The 17,420-nt window shown below is 43.3% G+C and overlaps 4 protein-coding genes across 9 annotated transcripts in view; 2 read left to right on the top strand and 2 right to left on the bottom strand.

Annotated features, from left to right (window-relative positions):
* LOC124041172 (girdin-like) overlaps nt 1–3,791 on the top strand; it is an 81,831-nt gene extending 78,040 nt beyond the window's left edge. For 3 of the 5 annotated variants that reach the window (XM_046358434.1, XM_046358433.1, XM_046358435.1), the window contains one exon: nt 91–3,791. In XM_046358434.1, coding sequence (XP_046214390.1) covers nt 91–1,068 — 978 coding nt within the window. In that variant the 3' untranslated portion in view covers nt 1,069–3,791. The remainder of the gene's footprint in view (nt 1–90) is intronic. The other 2 variants (XM_046358437.1, XM_046358436.1) reach the window with 2 other exon arrangements.
* A 1,884-nt stretch (nt 3,792–5,675) lies between these two features.
* On the bottom strand, nt 5,676–7,279 carry LOC124041175 (prolyl-tRNA synthetase associated domain-containing protein 1-like). Of its 2 annotated transcripts, none has more exons than XM_046358439.1 (2): nt 7,078–7,279; nt 5,676–6,462 (listed from the first exon to the last, which is right to left on the bottom strand). In XM_046358439.1, exons 1-2 carry the CDS (start codon nt 7,159–7,161, stop codon nt 6,034–6,036), a joined length of 513 nt encoding a protein of 170 aa, XP_046214395.1. In that variant the 5' UTR covers nt 7,162–7,279; the 3' UTR covers nt 5,676–6,033. The 2 variants fall into 2 exon arrangements, with proteins under 2 accessions (XP_046214395.1, XP_046214396.1); XM_046358440.1 differs by lacking the exon at nt 7,078–7,279 and adding an exon at nt 6,806–7,014.
* A 722-nt stretch (nt 7,280–8,001) lies between these two features.
* Nucleotides 8,002–10,382, bottom strand: LOC124041176 (ubiquitin-40S ribosomal protein S27a). The gene is made up of 6 exons (XM_046358441.1): nt 10,335–10,382; nt 10,161–10,225; nt 9,676–9,730; nt 9,495–9,580; nt 8,583–8,714; nt 8,002–8,191 (listed from the first exon to the last, which is right to left on the bottom strand). Exons 2-6 carry the CDS (start codon nt 10,206–10,208, stop codon nt 8,042–8,044), a joined length of 471 nt encoding a protein of 156 aa, XP_046214397.1. The 5' UTR covers nt 10,209–10,225; nt 10,335–10,382; the 3' UTR covers nt 8,002–8,041.
* Nucleotides 10,383–10,408: 26 nt separating this feature from the next.
* Nucleotides 10,409–14,723, top strand: LOC124041174 (clathrin heavy chain linker domain-containing protein 1-like). The gene is made up of 11 exons (XM_046358438.1): nt 10,409–10,903; nt 11,057–11,244; nt 11,339–11,478; nt 11,628–11,829; nt 11,939–12,054; nt 12,286–12,385; nt 12,481–12,587; nt 13,103–13,283; nt 13,469–13,671; nt 13,786–13,965; nt 14,066–14,723. The coding sequence occupies exons 1-11, from the start codon at nt 10,706–10,708 to the stop codon at nt 14,260–14,262; spliced, it is 1,812 nt and encodes a 603-aa protein (XP_046214394.1). The 5' UTR covers nt 10,409–10,705; the 3' UTR covers nt 14,263–14,723.
* The last annotated feature ends 2,697 nt before the right edge of the window (nt 14,724–17,420 follow it).

The following is a 17,420-nucleotide window of genomic DNA, read 5'->3' as shown; positions in this document are numbered from 1 at the left end:
CAAGTAGAAGTTATTTCACCAATCAAGTCTGCTATAAAGCCCAGGTAATGTCATGGTATGGCAACTTGAATGTCTCCTCTCCATCTCCAGTCTGGCAGCCAAGAGAATCTGACCGTTGAGTCTCCCCGCCTCTCTGGAGGCGCTGAGCATGTGCAGAGGGACCGGGCTGAGCGAGGCTCCACCTCCTGCACCGGCACTAAGGGGCGGGGCATCCTGCGCTCAGCCAGTGGGAAGGCAGCGCCAGTGCACTCAGACAGCCGCCCCCCAAGGGGTGGCCAACCAGGTCGTCCCAGTCTACGGAAGGCAGAGAGTACGCGTGTGAAGGGCACGGTCCAGCCCCGGGTCGGCCTCTCCTCCCAGAGTAAAGCCATGTCTGTGTCTGAGCGTCTGGACATCTCCTCCACCTCCTTCTCCACGCTGCCCCGGGCCAGCAGCGTCATCTCCACAGCTGAGGGCTCCACGCGTCGGACCAGCATACACGACCTGCTGTCCAAAGACGCCCGGCAGCCCGTGTCTGTGGACCACTCACCCTCCTCAAAGGCCTCGCCTCGCGCCTCCACCACGCCCAGTGAGTACCCCCCAACCAGTAACCCCTCACAACACCCCAATCACCAGTCCATCCCCCTAGACCCAGCCCTCGTGCCCCTGTCCCTGCCCAAGTCAGTCAGTATGCCCTGCACGGGCAGTCAGCAACCCCCCAATAGTAAGGAAACTGATCTCTCTAGCCTGGAGTCCTTCTTTGGAAAGTCCTTCACAGTAGAGTCAGTGTTTATGGACTCCATCTTCAGCGAGCCAACCTTCACAGGGGCCAAGAGCCATACCTTCCTCTCCCTCAACACCTCCCTGGTCAGTAACATCAGTGGTCCCCCAGGCAAAACCCACCCCCAGCCCAACTCTGTTCAAACTGCCCAGAACCAACCAAATGGGCAAAAGTCCTGCCCACCTGACCAGAATGGGGAACAGGAGGTAATTGACACCAATCATGTGCTCGATGCTGACCAATCCGCATCCCAACCCCTTAGCCCAGAGGACCAACAATCATTGTGGTATGAGTATGGCTGTGTCTGAATGTGTGGCGCCCTGGTCAGCTACTGATCTGGGACCTGCATAAGGACCAATGATGGTGGGGGAGAAAGAAGGAACTCTGCATGCTTTATCAAAGCACTATCATACTATGTTTTCTGTTGAGCTTTCATGTTTTCATGGCTGATTTGTAAATCACAATTCCTCACCTCTTGGTTTGGTCTTTTTGTCTTGTGGAAGTGGGGTTCTCTGGATGCTTCAATGATCTGCTCACACTATTCATTAATCAAACCTCTTGTTTGGCTCACATTTTAAAGCTATTACATGACTGCATTATGGGGGACATGAATAGCTGTTCTTGTTATTTTAATCAACATTTACCATTTATTTTCCAATCACAAATGCATCTTCAGGAAACATCTTGCAAAGCTACATTAACTATCATTTGGACATTCATTTCATCTTTTTTTTTAAAATGTAATCTCCATGTCAGAGGTCCTCCAGAGTTAACATGGAGCTCTGTATGAGGCCTGTAGAACATGTCCCATGATAGGCTGTCTGAGGACCACATTAACTGCCAATAAGCTCTATTTATGGAGTCATTAAATAACCTTCAGAGGAAAGAGCTACTATCTTTAACAGGAAACCAGTTTCTCAACTATTAATGTGAGATAATAGATTGTTTCCCTTTTTTTCTTATTGGGTGATTGGTATGTGGGAGAATACTGTCCTCTCTAAAGTACTGTATCGCATTTCATTACCAGTCTGATTCTACTGTATCGACCTCGATGCATATTCACTGAACTGCATGGCTTTATTCTGTCTTGGTTTGTTCTGGACCTCTCATTTTGATCGTTGTGATCAAAATGGTTTTGTCTTTTTCTTTGGTGTGTTTGTGTTTTGTGCATATGACACGTTTTGTCTGTTCCATTTAATTTTCTGAACAAATCTTTCTCAATTGGGGTTAAGGGATGGTTTTGGAAGAAACGTCATTCACTAAATGATTTGTGAGGAAATTTAAGTTGTAGAGAGAATGATGCCTTCCTAGTGTTAGTGTTGAGAGAAATTTGCAAGTGAGACGAATGTGATTGTCAGATTATTTTGTGAATGAAGGTTCTTCTACTCTTGGTTGTCATGGTATTGGATCTGGGTAAGGTGTCGTGAGAATGCTCACGGCCACAATACAAATTCCAATAGCACAATAACTTGTTTTAGGTTATGTATTATTGTAGACTGACTGGGTACACCTTGTACAAACGTATATTATGAACCATATGAAGTTATATTCAAGGGCAGAAAGCACTCCTTTATTCACCAGTAGTAGGAGTAGTGATGTCTTTGGTAGTTTAGATGTATTTATTTCTGCTTCGTGATGTATTTACCATTTTGAAATAGTTTTATCGTATTTATCTTGTGTGTATAAACCATTAACTGCAGCCTTTATTCAGATGGAATATAACATGCTTTTGTTCTGCAGATGTGGAAGTGTTACAAGAGCGCAGAAAGTCAAAAAGCGGAACTGGGGAGCAACAAAGCTCCTAAACATTATTGATGAGCTCAAGTGGTGAGTGCTGCTCTCCAAGTCCAACAGGGAGATGGGGGGGGGGCTCCATGGTAACCCAAAGTGGTGTAACAGATATCCCATCATGGACGTGCTTGCTTATGCTACGCTGGTGTGTCGTCGTCCCCCCTGGCCTGGCTGGTGCCACCCGGTAAAGGGCACATGAATGGACCGTCTGCATGGCGTCTGGTGGAACACGCTTTGCCCATGTATGTGCCCAATCCCTAATAACAGGAGGACCTGTCTGTCCTGCTACACATACATGCACCCCCTCCATCCCTCCCTGCTCCTCAGTGATATTGTGTGTCCATAACTTTTTTCTGTTCGTATTCAGGAAAAAGCACCGGTGGCTCTATACAAGGTTGTGGTCCCTTTGCGAGCTTATCTATCTGCAGTACTGCATGGCTTTGGTGTCGTGCAGCTGAAACCCCTCCCCTTATCCTGACTGTCGATGCATGTAGACCGGTTTCCTGTGCGTCCATATCTACATGTTCATCTTCTTCTGTCATTTCTGCCTCTTAACTTTTTTCTGTCCCCTTCTCTTCTTCTCTTCACTCTGTCTGCCTCCAGCTCAGAGGAAAGTGACCTTCAAGCTGTCTGTTTGACTTTGAAGCCTTTAAAAGTTGGTCTACTTAGATGGTCTTCAGTGAGAAAAGCTTGTAAAAACAACAACATTTAAATCAATTTCAAGAATGCTTCAATAGAGAAAAGTAAACGTCCTCTCTTGTTACCTTGAATCAAGGAAACAACTCATAAATGGACATTTCTAAAATGTTACATTTCATATTCATCATCTCCAGCAACCACCCCAACATCAACATATGTGAAAATGGCGTTTTTCTATGTTTTGTAGTAAAACATAGAGGAAGATATGTTTCCAATGACATCATTGTTGTGCATTGTGTGATTTTTAACCAGTTATGAGTAGGTATTGCTTACTAATTGGTTGATGTCATTGGAAAATATATTTTTTATACTGCAAAACATAAATGCACCTTTTTTACATATGTTGATGTTGGGGTGGTGCTGGAGGTGATGAATATGAAGTAGAAACATGTTGAAATTTCCCTTTAAGACATATAGGTAACTGCCAAAATAAAAGAAATGCCAACAAAGTGTCTTAATAGGGCGTTGGGCCACCCAGAACAGCTTCAATGTACCTTTTCATAGGTTCTACAAGTGTCTGGAACTCTATTGGAGGGATGTGACACCTTTCTTCCACAAGAAATTCCATCATTTTGTGTTTTGTTGATGGTGGTGGAAAACGCTGTCTCAGGCGCCACTCCAGAATCTCCCATAAGTGTTCAATTGGGTTGAGATCTTGTGACTGAGACAGCCATGACATATGGTTTACATCGTTTTCATGCTCATCAGACCATTCAGTGACCAATCGTGCCCTGTGGAGGGACATTGGGCCCGTTTGTTTTGCATGGCCCGGTAACGCCGGGTGGGTGTAGATTTCACTTAAGGACCAATGGGAGCACCGGGCCATGCAAAACGACCATGCCTATTGTCGTCCTGGAAGAGACCACTCCCATCAGGATAGAAATTCTTCACCATAGGTTGAAGGTGATTCTCAGAATAGATGTGTATGTATTGGTGTTTACCTTGCCCCCTAAGGGGTTGAGAGGACCTAAACCATGGCAGGAAAATGCTCCCCACACCATAACAGTGCTGTGAGAACCCTCATTTACTCAAGTTTGTCCTTTATTTTGGCAGTTACCTGTATGTGGTGACAATTGTTTTTCTACAACGGACTTTCTGGCAAATGTTTACCTTTTTATTTAACTAGGCAACTCAGTTAAGAACAGTTTCTTATTTTCAATGACGGCATAGGAACAGTGGGTTAACTGCCTTGTTCAGGGGCAGAACAACAGATTTTTTACCTTGTCAGCTCGGGGATTCGATCATGCAACCTTTCGGTTACTAGTCCAACGCTCGAACCACTAGGCTAACTGCTATTGTGACAGACTGCTAATGTTCACTCTACACGGACCTACACTTGGTGCCAATGTTCACGCAAAGCCAAATGGGTGAGCTTAAACTAGACCCTGGGGACTCCAAGTTGTCCTCTGTGTGACTTTGAATCAGCTGGACTTTTGCAGTCTGCCATTTGATGTTAATGATACTCTTTGTAAATGAGCATGCACATGCAACATCTTTCTACTGTGGAACAGCTGACGTCTACTTTCAGCAATATGCACCGGAAATAAACTGCATGTGGACACAGAACAACAAGGTCAACCACAATCTGCATGGAGCAATCAATCAACACGCTTTCCTCCCAATCAGAATGGACTATGTTTTAAGTTGTGTTCCTCTGAAATGCCAAAATGACTATCGCAGGAAGCCATGCCATCTGTTTGATTGACAGCCAATCCAATCAAGATAAAGGTTGTGTGAGCTGAATGGCACAGCGTATATGTGTACAGTGCTGTCAGATTACTGTGTCTGTGATGATGACCTAATGTCCACTTCCTCCACTTTTACATAAATCCATTTGATGTAATGAAAACTCCAGAAGACTCCTGTGTGTCATTTCATCTTCACTGCCCACAGCGCCAAGTCTTCATCTCATAAAGGACCGTCAAGTGTCATCTATTCTTCGTCTGATGAATAATAACTTGAATAATTTGTTGTTGGGATATTGGATGAAAGTAATATCATGATTTCTACAGACTAATGTAATGCCCCTTTAAATATTATATTTTTATTTTTTTACCTTTATTTAACCAGGCAAGTCAGTTAAGAACAAATTCTTATTTTCAATGACGGCCTAGGAACAGTGGGTTAACTGCCTGTTCAGGGGGCAGAACGACAGATTTGTACCTTGTCAGCTCAGGGGTTTGAACTTGCAACCTTGCGGTTACTAGTCCAACGCCCTGACCACTAGGCTACCCTGCCGCCTGCACTGTTTATTCTGCTTTATTGCAAATGTTTAGATCCGAACCAGATCTTTGTCAGGGCAGTGAATTGGGAGCAAGTGTGCAGACCTTCCTGTTCTTTACAGGTGTTCTTTATTAGCCCAGCACCTAAGTTAAGGATGTGCCTAGAAAGATAGCATATAATCCCAGACGATATGAGTGGAGAATCAATGTTTCATCATCTGCTTTATTACACTGCAGTATTTAGTTTCAAAACAGTGTAAATGACTAGATCTCGCAGAGGGAGATACAATGCAAATGCCATAAATCACTACTACATTGTCTTTCAAACATGTACATGATATAACCAACTATCTACTGGTCTCTTGCCCATAGAAAACAAGAACTCTCCATCCCTTGTTCTGTCCCAAATGTTTGACTATTATGTTATTTTTTTTACAATAATGGAAATTTCTTGATAACCCGAAGTACAGGCACAAAGGTAAATAACTTTTAAATAAATCATTGTACCAAGCCAAAGCACAGCCTGACAGGATAGTAAGTATGTTCATTTCAAGGTATTTACTAGTCAAAGCTCTGAAGAACTGGTTCATGTCCTGTCTCCTTTAAAAACTTCAAGAGATCCTCTGGCTTTAGTCCCATAGAGCCAGCATTGGTCATGGGATGGAAGTAAACTCGTTCATGGCCTCCGTTGACCAGGTCGCTGTCCAGGACAACCTTGACGCTCTGGTCCTTATCGCAGAAGAGTGCCAGGGCAGTGGCACAGCCTTGGCCCACCTTCAGTTTCTCCAACATGGCTGCCTCCTCAGCAAAGCGGAGGTTGCCGCTACCCAAGCCTAGCTTCTTAGCCAGGTCGTTGAGGTTGACTGGACGGTCATGGCGGACAGAGACTAGCCACAGGCCCTTCTTCTTCTTGTCTTTCAGGAAGAGGTTCTTAGTAACTGCTCCACTGAGGTCTTGCAGGTGAGGCATCATCTCTTCCACAGTGAATACCTAAGGGAGAAAGTGTCAGAGGACATGTTACTTTGGTATCTGATGTCTAAAATGGCTCCCTCTCATTTCATCTACTCTGAAATGGAAGATCTGGACAAGTACAATTTCCAGTAGGCATATATCCTACTGCTTTCACCTAGACTGGTAACAGATCCACACTGGAGAGGCGACAACAAATTAAATGCAATCCTACCAAAAATCATAAGGAACAATTCACTGAAGAATAGTATAAGAGAACATATGATACATCTATTAAAAGTCTCATGCGGGATAATTGTCCCATGTTCTACCTGTAAGATCTACACATCGAATAAGCGCCAGTACTAAAATGAACATGGCTTGCCTATAGATGTATATAGGATGAGTCCATGATGTGACAGTCATCGTGCGACATCTAGTTGTGGTTGTAAAAGGGAACACAAAATAAAGCTCAGTTAAGTGTAAATTATTTTTCAAAATAACAAAACAATGCACGGCTAAATTCTTATTCTATGAGCGATGGTTGTGATGGGCATTTGTTCTCCAATCCAGTGCATTTAAGTATTATTCAACAACTTACTGGACTACCTTAGTTTAGCTAACGTTAGCTAGCTTGCTAACGTTATTGGTTCTTACCGGTGGATGGTCTACGCAGACCGTCTGGATATTCAGACTTTCCAAATACTTAACCAACTCAGTCCGGAGATCAGGTGTTGCCATTGTTAATTTGAAGAGAAAAGAAACGCTATTCGACAAATCGGAACACTCCAACGTAGCATACACGTCCTCAGTCTCGACTCATTCCACAAACCTGTATTTACATAACTGCGCAAGCGCGAACAAATCCAGTCAATGGAGAATTTTGTGTTTCATGGTTTGTAGGTGTCACCCATTAGTGATTTTCAGTAGTTGCGACTCAATTCTTAACTTCCATTGTATTAGAATATAATTAAAAGCCGCCTATGGGTAATTTATTTCCTTGAAGTGATAAATACAATTGCATCAATACACCAATACAAAGCAGTAGTTAAGAGTTTACCACCTTTAAAAAAAAAGATCAGTTCAAAACCAATGGGGGACACACGAATGCCGCGTTTACGTGATACGAGGTCATACGGCAAACATGTCAGTTTTCAACGAGGGCACGAACGTAAATGCCGTCAGCCGCCACACTTAAAATATTTACACTTGCCGTAGCTTTCTGTCGGGTGTTGATTTGCACTTTTTACTGAAATCCCCAGAGCAACTCAGTCGTGCTGTCACCAGCGCTCTTCCTTTGTCCCACTTCGTGGACGGGTATTACGATTCTTGTGCCCCTCCGCTAAATGAAGCACGAGCCATGTGGAACATTCAGTGACAACTGACAAGTCGCATTGTAAAAATCAATAGTTTTACAATGCCCATCTTATTATTATTTTATTTAAATAATGTTACAAGCCTAAAAAGACAATTTAATTTGTAGCCCTGCTAATAATAACCCTATGAAAAATAATAACCCTATGAAAATGTCTAAATTGGAAACCATTGTGGGTAAAAAAATATAAGAATCCAGCCATCACAGTGATTGGTAAAAACATTTTATTTACTCCAGTCCAATAGATTACTTGTCCTCAGGCTTGTTGAAGCAGTAGGTGAGGCAGCACTTTCCACAGTAGTGCCTATCAAAGTGGCTGGCCATGAACACGCCAGCGCCACACTCATCAGCTGGGCACTCACGACGCAGACGGTGGATCTTGCCGTTTTCGTCAACCTGGGGAAACACAACGGAAGCCATAAGTACAGCAATGGAACACGAGACAGTGGCTGTGTTCAGTAGGATACAACATAGCAAAAAGGTTGCTTTTTTTTAAAGTGCTATTTTTATGACAGGCCTCATTGATGAGGAATTCTTGACACCACAGGAAGTCTGAATGTTCATTTTAAATATTGGCCAAAAATGTCCTCGGTTATTAGACAAGTTTGGGTAGCAGTATGTCCCCGGTTTCATTCAGCTTGAAAACAAATAAAGTAACAAACGTCTACAAAACAATAGTTGGCTCCAATCACTAAATATGGTAGGTCACAGCCAATACAGCCTACTACCAAAATTCCTATAATTAATTGAATCTAGCTGAAATCCACAAAAAAAGTTAATGCCTTACCTTGTAGTACTTGAGAACTGCGAGTTTGACCTTCTTCCTCTTGTGCTTGTTCTTCTTGGGAGTGGTGTAGGACTTCTTCTTCCTCTTCTTGGCACCCCCACGCAGTCTCAGCACCAAGTGCAGAGTGGACTCCTGCAGGAAAAAGCAACAGTTAAACCAAACAGACAACATATAGCTATGACTTCAGTGGTCAAAACTGCATATGACAAAATAATAATAACAAAACACTTGACTATGATGGTGAGGAGAAACTCCCAAATAAACAAAGGTTATTCACCAGTCACAGAATTAACAAAATCACCCAGAATCAAAATATCAATACAATGCTGGGAAACAATTAATTCTCTAACCTGAGCTGACAAGGTAAAAAAAAAGGCTTGTTCTGCCATCGAATAAGGAAGTTAACCCACTGTTCCATGGCCGCCATTGTAATTAAGAATGTTCTTAACTGACATACCTAGTTAAAAATTGTGTTTTTAAGAGGCTGAAAATCAGACCCAACACCCAGACCTGACCTATAATATAGTTAAATTAGTTAGCCGAGCTGACCTGGTCATTTCCACATGTATACGCAGGGCCATGCTATCAATATATAAGACTAGAACCGAGAGAAAAACATAACTCCACCAAGTTGCTCTTCTGGTTACTGAATACATCTATAGCTTTTAGCATATTTAAGGCCTAGCCAAAATATATGTAAAGCAGTGGTCAGGTCCATCAGCTGTACTTACACCTGAAGGCTATAGAATAGAACCCAACCAGAGTCCCAGGTCAGGTAAACATATTGAGACCTCTGAGAAACCCTGGTCTAAGGGAATTGTGTTGGCACTTAGGTGATGTAATCTACTTCCTGCAACACATTTACTAAGGTGTAGTATTGTCAAATGTTTAGGGAGGCTAAAATGTTCTCACCTTCTGAATGTTGTAGTCAGACAGTGTGCGTCCATCCTCCAGCTGCTTACCAGCGAAGATCAACCTCTGCTGATCAGGAGGGATACCTAGAGGGTGACCAGAGTTCAGTCTTTGACAGCCAACGGCAGTGCTCTTATATTCAATTCAACGGATGACGAGGATGAAAAATTAATGTAATTACCTTCTTTGTCTTGAATCTTAGCTTTGACATTTTCAATGGTATCTGAAGGCTCAACCTGGAAATAAGAGATCCTGTCAAGTTTTTAAAACAGTAACGTGGCTAACAAGACTTCCCAGGATATTGATTAACGTCAACGTGTTACCAGCCAAACGTCAAGAACAAATATCACTTATCAAATGATAAGTTACATGTTAAAATATAGTTCAATTAGTTAGCCGAGCTGACCTGGTCATTTCCACGTGTATACGCAGGGCCATGCTATCAAAATGTAGCTAACTAACGTTACTGTAACATTAGCCAACTAGCTAACGTAGCTATTTGCGGCTACTCCAATAAAAATTAGTTGACTTACAAACGTCGAAGGCTGATTGATTACTGAAAGGACGCACTCTAGAATACTTTATTTTTTATCATGTACACATGCTCCGCTAGTAGAGGCAAGAAGCCCTCCATCACAACTTGTGACACAAGCCCCAAGTACCCACCTCGAGGGTTATAGTCTTCCCCGTGAGGGTTTTGACAAAAATCTGCATCTTGGCGTTCAATCCACCTGCACATATGAACGATAGCGTTGTATTTATAACTATTTCAGATTTAACACAGTATACAATGTCATTATTATGGTAAATATTGGCCTAAAACAGAGAGCACGATCTTACCACAGGTCTCCTGCTAATGGCGGATCATGAGAAGAGGGCTTTCGACGGCGTGCGACGGGGTTTTCGGGGCTCGTCTGCAGGGAGTAGGTGTGAAATAAGATGCCTGTTCAAAATACCTCTCTCAGTAAAGTTGATTTACATAACGCTTATTTTCACCTTAACATATGTTGTTTCGTTTTTATCTGAAAATATGAAATTTGTTTTGATCGTTTTTTTGTTGTTGTCGATGTTATAACTACATTACCCAACATACCCTGGAGATGTCCATAGCAACCTTCCTGTTTATCTTTTGGACATTTATCTGCAATGTTTCTCCGTGTTGGAGAAATGAAACCATGCTCTAAGCAGCAATTGAACAACATAAGAAAATCATGTCTGGGGCTGGAAACTTACATCACTCCGCAGAAGAATCTGAAAGAAGAACCTTGCCACCTATCAAATCTGCCAGTGACAAGTATTTCCTAGAATCTCTTGGTGAATACATTCAACATGAGATGGAACGTCTGATGTGTCCAGACGAGGGACCTGATGAGCAACGTTACATCATTTACAGTTCTGCATTTGATAAGGTATCAACATGAACCACCATACCCTTTCGCCTTGTTTCAGCATCATCACTCCATCATTTTTTTTCAGGCCTACACACGTGAACTGATCAGAATGCCTAGGCTAACTTGTTGCGTTCTAACTATGCCTGTCTCTTGCTTGTTTGATTTTCTCAGGTAATTGAGTATGCAACTGCATACAAAACCATTCTCACTTCCATCAAGAAAGAGTATGATGAGTTTATCTGTGCCATAAAGAAGAGTGAGTGTGATGCCAAGTTAGCACATGGGAAACTGAAGGCCATGGTGGCCCAGCCCACCTCCCTTATGTACTGTCAGAGAAGAGCTGTCCAGCTTCAGGAAAGGCAAGATAATCACTTCAATTTTTCAACATGGCACAATGCGGCCCCAGAGTATAGTATATCGTCTATGCCTAAACCTTGTTTTTTCCCGTTCTAGGATTGCTATCATTCAGAGAGACACTGCAGAGCTTCAGGCTGAGTTAAATAGACTACAGGAGTCAAGGAGAGACAAGAGACCCTCATTGCGTCAGAAGACCTCAGACAGCAAGACGTTACGGCCCGTTGGGCAAATTCCAGGCATGGCCCGACATTGCTGACCTCATTGTGCCGTTTTGTTTTGTCTTAACATTATTATGGCTGTATGTTTACCTAAGTACATATTGTCATGTGTCATGTCATGTCAATATGTAATTCATGAGCGGTGCTTACAGTATAGTTTTTTCCAGGTCTGACATTTGATGAGTCGATGAACCCAGCAGCTCTGGCAAAGCATTTGGAGTACCTTGAGCGAAAGCGAGCCGACCTGCAGATAAAGAGGAAGAGCCAGTATGTATCTGTTTCTGTCAAGGATGACCTGGACAATAAAATGCGATCCGCCCTGGACCAGAGGGATGAGCTGGCAGTGGAGAATGAGAGACTCCAACTCCGGTGAGACTGTGTCTGACTTTGCTCAAGACTCACTGGCACAAGTGGCTATAGAATACCATTGAAGACGCCTATGTTGTTGCTAAAGTTATCGGTTCTTTTGGTTTTCTAGATACAAAAAGATGAAGTTTCTGAATGACTCCCTCATGACATGGGAAAAGACAGGAAAAGAAGTCACTCTACTGGAGTTCATAACATCAAAACTGGAGAATATATTTGATCTGAAAAGTATTTTACACTTCCACTTTAGCATACAGTGTATGTTAGTATTAGTGACGCTGACAGTGAATGAAGTTCTAGTCAGAGATAATGTAGCCTAGCTTTTTGTGTGTTATAACCTATTTGTCTTCTACTTATGATGCGGCAGGCCAATAAACCTCATGAGAGCTTTTGTGTGTTTTTTAACTATGATAAGGCTCATGATACAGCAGCAATGAAGTGATATGATTTTCATTCTAGTGAGCGACACTGATTTCCTTGGCATTAGTGCAGTAGTGTTTGAAGAGGATGATCCCAGCAAGGTCAATGAATCGGAGCTCTTGGTGGATTACATTGAAAGGTACTTCAGTTCTTTTCCGAGTTCTAGTACTATGCTCTCAACCAATGCATACTGTATGTATAGATCATTCCTCTATGTGTTGTGTCTCCCTGCAGGTTCATTGACCTATTTGAGGGGGGTGAGTATGAGGCAGCTGCTTTCCATGCTGCCAAATCCCCTCATGGAGTTTTGAGAAACATGGAGACAATGGAAAGGTTCAAAGGTGGAAAATCTTTATTTTTCTATCTTATACATAGACGTCCTATAGTGTTGTGGTCGCTATACACACATCATGTGGGTCATTGTGGTCTCAACCATTTACATTTACATTTAAGTCATTTAGCAGACGTTCTTATCCAGAGCGACTTACAACCATAAAGTAACTCTGCATCTTGTACAGGCATACAGCACATAAATCTAATTTTATTTGTCACATGTGCCAAATACAAGAGATGTAGGCCTTACCGTGAAATACTTACTTTACAAGCCCTTAACCAACAGTGCAGTTCAAGAAATAGAGTCAGGAAAATGTTTACAAAATAAAATTATGTAAAAATAAAAAGTAACACCGTAGGATTACATAATAATAACGAGGCTATATACAGGGGGCCTGGTACAGAGTAAATGTGCGGGGGTACAGGTTAGTCGAGATAATTTGTACATGTAGGTAGGGGTATATAGAGCATATAAGTCTGTATGAACTGTTTTCAACCTATGTCATCTTTGTTTCCCCTCTAGCGGTCACAGTGTACCAGGGCCAGGGGGAACTGCCCCCTCTGCTTCTCTTCTTCCAGGCACTCATGATCTCAGTGCATGCTGGCAAACAGCTGCCTGGGGAGACCCTGTCAGTGGAGGGGGTCCGGTGTGCCATGCAGCTCAACTATGTAGAGCTGGTCACACACTGGGTAACCCAGAAGAGGTCAGCATATCAGAGTGTATAAATAATATGAGCGTTAGGGGTTATGAGTCTTTTTGTTGTAGGGTTTGAATGGTATAGCTGGGCATGGTTGTAGCAATCACAATATAAGATATATAGGTATTGTGTTTAGAGCTCTTTGTTATTGAGTCTATGTAGGGTTACAGCTTTCTCCATACCCTTCTCAGGCTAACATACAGCGAGGCTCTGGGGGATGTGATCTGTGAGCATGGAGACAGGAAGCCACGGATGGCCGACACATGCTTGGCTCTGGCCCACATCGTCTACAAGGCCTGCGGCGTGCTCAGGAAGGCCGCACTGAGCATGTGCAAGAGAGGCATGACCAGCAGTACTATGGAGTTCATCTATGAAAGCAAAGGCTTTACTGCAGGTGGGAAACACTCATTTACAGATACTATTCACACACATCCTATGTAGTAAATGTGTGAGTGACTCAGTGTGTGTGTGTGTGTGTATTGTTCTCTGTGTGTATGTTTGTGCGCAGGTGACTGTCTGTTTGTGGTGAAGGGTTGTCCCAGTCTGGCTCTTCTCCAGGCGTTGACTCAGGAGTACCAGGGCCAGCCTGCAGTGCTTTCTTTGGGCTTTGCCTGCCATGCTCTGCTCAACTCTGATCTGGAGGACCTGGCACTGCAGATGGTGGAGAAAACACATTCAAGTGGGCAAGGTAGTTAGGCTATACCCACCCACCAATCAGCAGGGCAACCACACATGGTCGCGCACACACATACACAAGTTGAGTTGACCAGTGGTGCTGTCATTTTCAGGTACTTTGGAGAAGGTGATTCTGGATGATACTGGGTGTTCTGCAGAGAACTGGGGTGAGATAGCAGGTTGCTGTGGCCAGAAGAACAAGCCTTTACTGGCCAAGGAGATCCTCTCCATTCTGCTGTCTCAGTCAGGGGCCATGCGCCTCTCCCCTGGCATGGAGAGCTCCAGGTTGATGCAGCATGTGTTCATGTAGAGAGACAGCCACCAGAGGGTGCCCATGGGACAGATCTGCACCACCAATCCAAGAGGCCTCCCACCATGGCAAGCCCATTCATAACTCACTGCGTCATGCTGCTCACTGCTCACAGAGAGAAATGCAGTCATCCACACTGGTCCTCCAGATCATTAAATAATTTCAATGTGATTAATATCACAAGTGTCAAGTTCCATCTTTATCAGAAAGCACAAAACATTGCCATGTTATTAAATTGATATCAATTGAACATTGTCAAACGTCACTTAATAGTTGGTTTATTAGTTATTCCTCAATATAATTGACTCTTAACTAGACTCAGAATTTCAAACAGTTTAAACTTCATCTAAGAGAATTATCACTATGTGTTTAGATTTGGATCAATGGCATCTCCGACATCCAACATAATTCATGGTGACAAGCTCTACAGAATATTGAATTTCCCTGTAATAAATTCCCCATTTCCTGCCTCCAGAACACCACTGACTAATCCTTGGTGGTGTTAGTCATTATCCCCACAGAGGTAAGGCCTGATTGTCGCTCCCTGAGAGGCGTGCTATTACCTATATACACTATCACCAGAAATACGAGGAGGACACAATGGTAGATAGAACAGTAGCTCACTAACCTTCCACTCACACAGTGGACCCATTGTGCCAGACAGTGCAGGGCCAGTCTCAGTCACCCTGCCATATTAGAGTGAATGAAGCTTCCACACAGCACAAACAACACCCACCATCAATAAACACAGCCTCCAGTTTCCTCTGTCTCTGCCTAGGAGACATGAAGCCACACTGAGCTAACTGTGTGTCTATGATTCCCACAGTTAATCAATTCCGCTCATGTCTGGGGCCGCGTTTCAGTGTATATCTGTTTGATCCGTTAATGGGTTAGTGAATGGACGTGTGTAGTTGATGGCCTTATATGTCATACTAATTTAAACTCGGAACCGATCAACTGTGATATTGAAAACAGGGCTCTTATAGAGACTTTTATTCATACACATTGTGTACATTTAGCATCAGTGTTGTGATTATCAATATACTGTTATTGATGCTGGTATCTCTCCAGGCACTAGAGCTGTTTAGCCCCCACAATCTGTGCTGTTAGCTCTTTGAACACCACTACGTGTAGTGTTAGCACAATGATACTAGCACTGTGTTGTCAGACGGCAGACTGGAGGCAGCTGGTATCCAAGGGAGACGGAGAGAGGAAAAAAGAGGGGGTTGGCAATATGTGAGGCAAAGATGGAGAGAGAGTAAGACTGACATGCTGGTATAGCATCTCTATTACAGAGAGGAAGGAGCAGAGAGACATTGTGTAGGGGAAAACAAGGAACAAAGTGAGAAACGGAGTGTGAAAATCAGAAAATGGTAGCGGGGGGTGAGAGATTATGCTGAATCAGCTCTTCATGGCGCCATCCCTGCTGCTGTTATTGATCTCCCGCAGTAAGAGGAGCTGGAGCTGGCCTGGCCTGCTGATGGGCCCACTGCATGAAACAGCTCCCCAGACACCCTACCTCCCTGCCCCCTCACCCCACAGCTCACAAAGAACCCTAGTGCCCTGCCCTGAGGCCTACCTCAGCCCTGAATCTCTGTGTCAAGGGTAAAAGGTGTTGAGTTCTGCCTCCTCACATCTCTTGTTTTCTATGCTAAAACTATTATCAACAAGAAAAAGCCTTGCAATCCATCTTCCCTAAACGATGCACTCAAGAGTTGTGTTTTACAAACTGCCTATTAGTCAGGATTCAGTTTATGACAGGATGTAACAGGATGCACTTAGTGTCCTTGGATAGCACTTCTGGAAGATGTAGAAATATTGATGGTAGTTTTTGCTAGTATCATATTGTCTTGAATGGTGCTTTAAATAGGTTTTTGCCTGCACCATCCTCCCTGTCAGAACCTGTTTAACAGCTCAGGATTTTTCCTCTGTATTCCAGCCCCAGCGTGTTTCTCATCTCCCAGAGTGTGGCACAGATAAGGGCCCTCTCCTCAGTCCAGCAACGTAATGTGAACTGACAGCCGTGTCTAGCTCACACAGCCTCTGGTCTAGATAGAGCTCAGCACAGCAGACCAGCAAAAATAGAGAGCATGGGGGGCGTTGGCCCTCATGTTTCACATCCAGACAGTGTCCACAGTGGTTTGACTTACTTCTAGGCCTTTGTTTGATAGAGCAATTCTAGTGGTATACATGGTTTTAAAAGGAATGTGGTCAGGACTAAATAGCTGTGTCAAGTCTTCTATTTCTGATCCGTGATTGAGCAGACTGTTGCACATTTGTACTGGGGTGGGAAGGGGAATCTTTGGAATAAACAGCGCCTCTCTCACACTTTGTATTGATGTCTCCTGGCTTGACTGTGTATATTTAGCCACTGTGGTAGTGCCCTGTCCATTTTGTTGATATTTCCATGGATTAAAGCAGTGCCACATTAGGTTTGCAATGGGGATGGAAAATAGTCCATTGATTTCCAGCATGTCAGATGGGCAGAGAGAGACAGAGTGCTTTGTTGTGCAGCTGTCTTTATTATATTGGCAGCAAATATCTCCTCTACAGGGTTAGTTTATGTGACATACTCTGAAAACAGACTGGGGTCGACGGGGGTCGGAGAGGGGTCATTCACATAAAGGAAAAACAATGTTTGGAACAGGATCAAGAGGAAATATCTAATTTTGCCATATCACTGATGAAACTCTTGGATTGTTAAACCTGATAACCACCAGCTCAAACTTTCTCTTCTCTAATCTCCCAGTGCATTTCTCCATCTTCAGTGTGTGGCTGGGTTTCTGTGTCAGAGAGAAGAGATCTATCTGCCTTGTAATTACATTCTGTGTTTAATCTCCGGGGAATGGGAGCCAACCAGGAGGCCTGTGCTACAGAATTAAGGCTTCAAAGACGATTTTCAATGAATCATCACTCTGCTAGTCCTAGCACGCCTAAAAAAAACTAATTAGAGACATGGGGAATTTGCATATATGAATCATAATCTCCAATTAAGGGGTGAAAACAGTAGCCTTTGTTTTGTGTCCCAGAGGAGACGGGAACATGTTACGTAAGTGTTTCCTCTTTCAATTAACACTGGCCTGCTACAATCACAACAGGAACCGCATGCTTTTAGGACAGTATATCGATGCACCTCCTGTATACAGCCATTTTGGGCT

This window comes from Oncorhynchus gorbuscha, linkage group LG08 (assembly GCF_021184085.1).
Source record: "Oncorhynchus gorbuscha isolate QuinsamMale2020 ecotype Even-year linkage group LG08, OgorEven_v1.0, whole genome shotgun sequence".
Classification (NCBI taxonomy): domain Eukaryota; kingdom Metazoa; phylum Chordata; class Actinopteri; order Salmoniformes; family Salmonidae; genus Oncorhynchus; species Oncorhynchus gorbuscha.
This window is presented reverse-complemented; position numbering and strand designations above follow the sequence as displayed.

Excerpts from the sequence above, each read along its gene's own strand:
- LOC124041174 (XM_046358438.1), top strand. The coding sequence starts at position 10,706 with ATGTCTGGGGCTGGAAACTTACATCACTCCGCAGAAGAATCTGAAAGA. Across the intron at positions 10,904-11,056 it reads ACAGTTCTGCATTTGATAAG|GTAATTGAGTATGCAACTGC; the intron begins GTATCAACATGA and ends TGATTTTCTCAG. Across the intron at positions 11,245-11,338 it reads GCTGTCCAGCTTCAGGAAAG|GATTGCTATCATTCAGAGAG; the intron begins GCAAGATAATCA and ends TTCCCGTTCTAG.
- LOC124041175 (XM_046358439.1), bottom strand. The coding sequence starts at position 7,161 with ATGGCAACACCTGATCTCCGGACTGAGTTGGTTAAGTATTTGGAAAGT. Across the intron at positions 6,463-7,077 it reads TCTGCGTAGACCATCCACCG|GTATTCACTGTGGAAGAGAT; the intron begins GTAAGAACCAAT and ends TTTCTCCCTTAG.
- LOC124041176 (XM_046358441.1), bottom strand. The coding sequence starts at position 10,208 with ATGCAGATTTTTGTCAAAACCCTCACGGGGAAGACTATAACCCTCGAG. Across the intron at positions 9,731-10,160 it reads GGAAGACTATAACCCTCGAG|GTTGAGCCTTCAGATACCAT; the intron begins GTGGGTACTTGG and ends TCTTATTTCCAG. Across the intron at positions 8,192-8,582 it reads CAGTTCTCAAGTACTACAAG|GTTGACGAAAACGGCAAGAT; the intron begins GTAAGGCATTAA and ends GTGTTTCCCCAG.